This window comes from Convolutriloba macropyga, unplaced genomic scaffold (assembly GCF_964194025.1).
Source record: "Convolutriloba macropyga unplaced genomic scaffold, txConMacr16.3 SCAFFOLD_3619, whole genome shotgun sequence".
Lineage (NCBI taxonomy): Eukaryota > Metazoa > Xenacoelomorpha > Acoela > Convolutidae > Convolutriloba > Convolutriloba macropyga.
Window position 1 is genome coordinate 194 of NW_027452311.1, and position 4,196 is coordinate 4,389.

General features: G+C 35.8%; 1 protein-coding gene across 2 annotated transcripts; it reads left to right on the top strand.

Annotated features, from left to right (window-relative positions):
* The first annotated feature begins 424 nt into the window (after window positions 1-424).
* Window positions 425-3,897, top strand: LOC142357369 (uncharacterized). 2 transcript variants are annotated; one of them, XM_075409018.1, is made up of 2 exons: window positions 425-760; window positions 3,459-3,897. In XM_075409018.1, the coding sequence occupies exons 1-2, from the start codon at window positions 570-572 to the stop codon at window positions 3,886-3,888; spliced, it is 621 nt and encodes a 206-aa protein (XP_075265133.1). In that variant the 5' UTR covers window positions 425-569; the 3' UTR covers window positions 3,889-3,897. The 2 variants fall into 2 exon arrangements, with proteins under 2 accessions (XP_075265133.1, XP_075265134.1); XM_075409019.1 differs by having other exon boundaries at window positions 425-700.
* The last annotated feature ends 299 nt before the right edge of the window (window positions 3,898-4,196 follow it).

The following is a 4,196-nucleotide window of genomic DNA, read 5'->3' on the forward strand; positions in this document are numbered from 1 at the left end:
TATCAAAACGCGAAAGTGACTTAATGGCCTTGGGTTGAAATATAAAATCTAAGACAATTTAAAGCATCAGATCATAGCATTTAAAAGAGCGACAGCTTCACTACGAGCTGTGAATTTTTTCTCGTCACTTAATAAAAAAGAGAACTAAAAAAAATAAAGAAGCTTGATTAATTCATAACCTCTGTGCTTTTATAATTCAAGAAATTTTTGATTTAATTTTCAAACAATTTTAAAGAATGCTTGCAAGGTTTGTATTTAGTAATTTTTGGTTGCTATTATTTTCAATTTTTGGTATGATCTATTTTACATGCTTCCAAAAAAACACGCCCCAGCCCTTGACGAAAATTTGATTTTTGAATCTGTTGATAAATCAGACGAAAAATTGAAAAATAAAACTGGAAACGACTTTCTCCCGACAGAGCCTTCCATTCTCTGACTCGATTGAAGTCACCAAAATTACGTCTATACACATTCGTTCAACTGATAAGCGGGCAGAAGCAAAAATTATAAAACCGGAACATTATTTCAAAGTCTTGAAACATACGTGCCTTGTTCATAAAGATCTATGCATGAGTAATTTATCATGGATTGCAACCGACAGTGACCTGAACCGAGAAACGTTTAGCTCTCTTTTGAAAAACGATCCCTCAATGAGCAAGTTTCGAACTCTTGGAATAAACGTGGATGGAATTCTGAAAAGGTACAGCCCGCAATCTTTGCTCACAATTTTGACCGACTTGGATGTTATTTCAAAATCCAGGTAAGTATTTAAACAAGCTACTTATTTTTACAAAATCGGAGGAGAAATTCAGTTGTTGACTCCAATCATAGTGAATGCAGATGATTTGGAGATCAATTTTCGGATCTATTCTGTTTTGGCCAGCCCAACTTAGGGGGCTAATATCTTTTGCGCCCCTAGGCGCACTTGCTATTTATTAACATACTAACGTGCTACAAAACAACATATAATTCGTAATTGGGTGTGTAAAAAACCCTGGGGGGGGGGGCAAACAGAATATATCCCAATTGTCTTTCAACCCCCAATGTGTTCATGCCATTCACATTCAAACTATGTTTTGTTATATAGAGTGTTACCATTTAAGAAAAGATCACGTGCGCTTCAGTATTAAATGTTATATGCCGACTAAGCATTGGAACATTGGGAACAAAAAAGGGGTCTTTCCCATTGTGGCCCCTTCAACTTAGTTGTCATTTAGCCTATGCCCCCAATCATGGTAAAAAATATCATATTGGGTGGGGTTAAATATTTGCAAGGGGGTTTTAATTGGAAACCAGGTTTAGGCCGAGACCCAAATTGAGCTATGATCAGACTATCCAGACTGAAATGACCTATGATCAGACTTTCCAGACCGAAGTTACCTCTGATCACACCATCCAGACCAAAATGATATCTGATCAAACTTTCCAGATCAAAATGTCCTCTGATCAGACCGAACCCAGACCTTTGTCCAGACTGTAGTGCGCTTATGATCAGACCCAAATTCAGATTATTGTCCAGACTATAAAAAGACTATGATCAGACCTTCCGGACCAAATTGACCGCTTAACAGACTCAATCTAGACCAAATCTGGACTTTCCAGACCGAATTGACCTCTGATCAGACCGAACCCAGACCATGGTCCAGACTATTGTGCGCTCGAACCGCTCTCCAGACTCTGTAATTTCGGCCTGGGAACACACGGGTGTGCGCTCAATTGAGTCAGATCATAGCTCAACTTGGGTCTGGACCTAAACCTGGGAAACACCCCAGAAAAACCCTAATTTGTAACCTGCAACCACTAAGGGCCCGTGCTTTCTTAACATAAAATGAACTGTCGTAAAAAGAATTTTTATCACTTATGATCTGATTTGATGCTTATTATATTTTTTCCATCGGTTAAGATTGAACTAATTGTCTAATTGTATACTACGTGTTTCTATCGCATAAGGTCTGATAAAATTGCAATGTAAAACTCCGCTCGTTAGAACTTTTGGAGCTTTTCCTTTTTTGCCCTCTTCCCCAGCTTAGTGGCGCATATAATTGCACACCACAGCCGCACTTGCCATATTTTCACATAATGATTTTTTATGCAATGACACGTGCTCTGTAGCTGGGGAGCGCATGACGTACTGTGCGGGAGAACCGATAAAAAAATAAAAAAAGTTCTGAGAGCTTTTATGGTGCCGTAAAATGTTTGAATATACGATGGATACGATTTATTTATGCTACCTACAAAGTCCTGGGTTGTTGACACGCAGTTGACTTTTTATTAAAAATTTTGAATAAAAAATATAGCCACACAAAACTAATGTGTTGATTCATTATGAAATCTGCAGATCTAAAATGGATATAACAACCAGAATTTCAGTTTACAAAACACTTCCAAAACCTATGAATAATATTATTTTTTATGAAAGAATTTTTCTTATAAATATGTTTATATTTTGTTTACTACATTTTAAATATTCATATAACAACAATTTTTTTATTTTGGGGAAAAAATTGAATGCAATCAAATCAAATCCCGCACAGCTCAGTGGGCTCAAGACTTTCATTTGCCCAGTTTCATTTATATATTTTTATGTAATGCTATTTGGAGAAGATTAATGATTTTATTCGCGAAAGCGTAAGAGTAATTCACACGAGTAAACTGTGAAACCAGCTTTTGCATGTTTGCGTGAAAAACTACAGCGAGGTATTTTCAATGAGACAAGCACTGATTAAAAATTGCAAGTGTAATTCACAAACTTGTAAGTTATGTACAGATTCCCACGTAGAGCATTTATTAAACCACGTTGAACAATGTGGTCAAGTAGACTCTAATGAACTCTTTGAGCTGTAAACAAGATCAATTGGTAACTTTTTTTGGTTCTTGAAAAAGAGAGTAGCAATACAATCCAATTTCTTTGATATGTGAGAAAACTATTATGCGAACAATACTAAGCCTCGGTATCGCCTCGACGCTATTCATAAACGTTTACTCCAGGAGTTCACCTTTATTAGTAGTAAATGCAAAGTCAATATATGTTGCCATAAATTTAAATTGTTTTTTTTTTCTAGTACGTTCCATGACATTTTTCATTTAATTTGAACGTGAACTTCGTTTGAACTCAAAGAAATTATGAGTGATAGTTGAGTCAGTCCAAAAGAGAAAAACATTTCACCAGGTAAAATGCAGCCTAGCATACCCGATGGAGTTAGTATACGAGCTACATGTTATCAATTTTGATCATTTTGTGACTTATAACTACTAAAAAATTGTCTACGTCATATATTATCTTCTATGATTACAATGATAATTTATACGGAGCAACGCGTTAAGTCATGCCAAGATCTTATAATAAAAATAACTCAAATCTTGAAAAACTTGAATAGATGTTGCAATTTCGTTGTTTTCTCATTAAAAATTTTTCTGATAAGTCATCCGGATAATGAAAGTTTTGAGTGTTTTAACAGGTTAGCAATTGGAACTATGAGTTCAAACGTGTTAGAATACGCTTATCAATTGAGAAGTGTTGAAGATCCAGCTGCTTCTGATCACACGTTATCCCTGGACACTTATTACAACCCCCTACTCCGACTGAAAGAGCCAACATATCACATTATCAGCTCAGACTACCTCTATAAGTGTGATCAACCTATTTCACATGCCCAACGAGACAGTTCCAACCCAGTTGAAAGCAAATTTTGGCCGCTTCAGCTGACCCACGCTGAGAAGAATTACGTGCAGCAATTTTTACTGAATCATACACTGCTTTTTATTGATGAGCGATTACTTCCAGAAAACGGACTCCTCAAAATTGCCTTTTCCAACTCTCAAATTCAGCCAAACTGTTTTTATACTCCTTATTACAACTTACGTAAGACTAGTCAAACAATAGATTAATGATGCTTGCTTTATAATTTCTGTGTTTTGTGCTTAAAAGTTGTATATGAAATATCGCTCATGAGTCATTCTTCCCGACAGTTATCGACAATGAGGAAATGGTAATGAGGGAAAAGTCTAGGAAAAGGGATACTGCTACTGCAATCGGCAATGTTTTTTCCCGATATTTTAAGATAGGGTACCCATGATATTTACAGTTTCTTTGTGTGTTCGAATCAAAATTTGGTGTATTAATTAGTGGTTTAATTTTTTTTCTGATTAAATTATCCGCCATTATGGTTCAAAGTTTATGAAGGAAAAAGAAACAA

What these genes read in the sequence shown, in the direction of transcription:
- LOC142357369 (XM_075409018.1), top strand. Translation starts at nt 570, where the DNA reads ATGAGTAATTTATCATGGATTGCAACCGACAGTGACCTGAACCGAGAA. An exon ending in GATGTTATTTCAAAATCCAG is followed by an intron (nt 761 to 3,458) that starts GTAAGTATTTAA and finishes GTGTTTTAACAG; the next exon opens with GTTAGCAATTGGAACTATGA.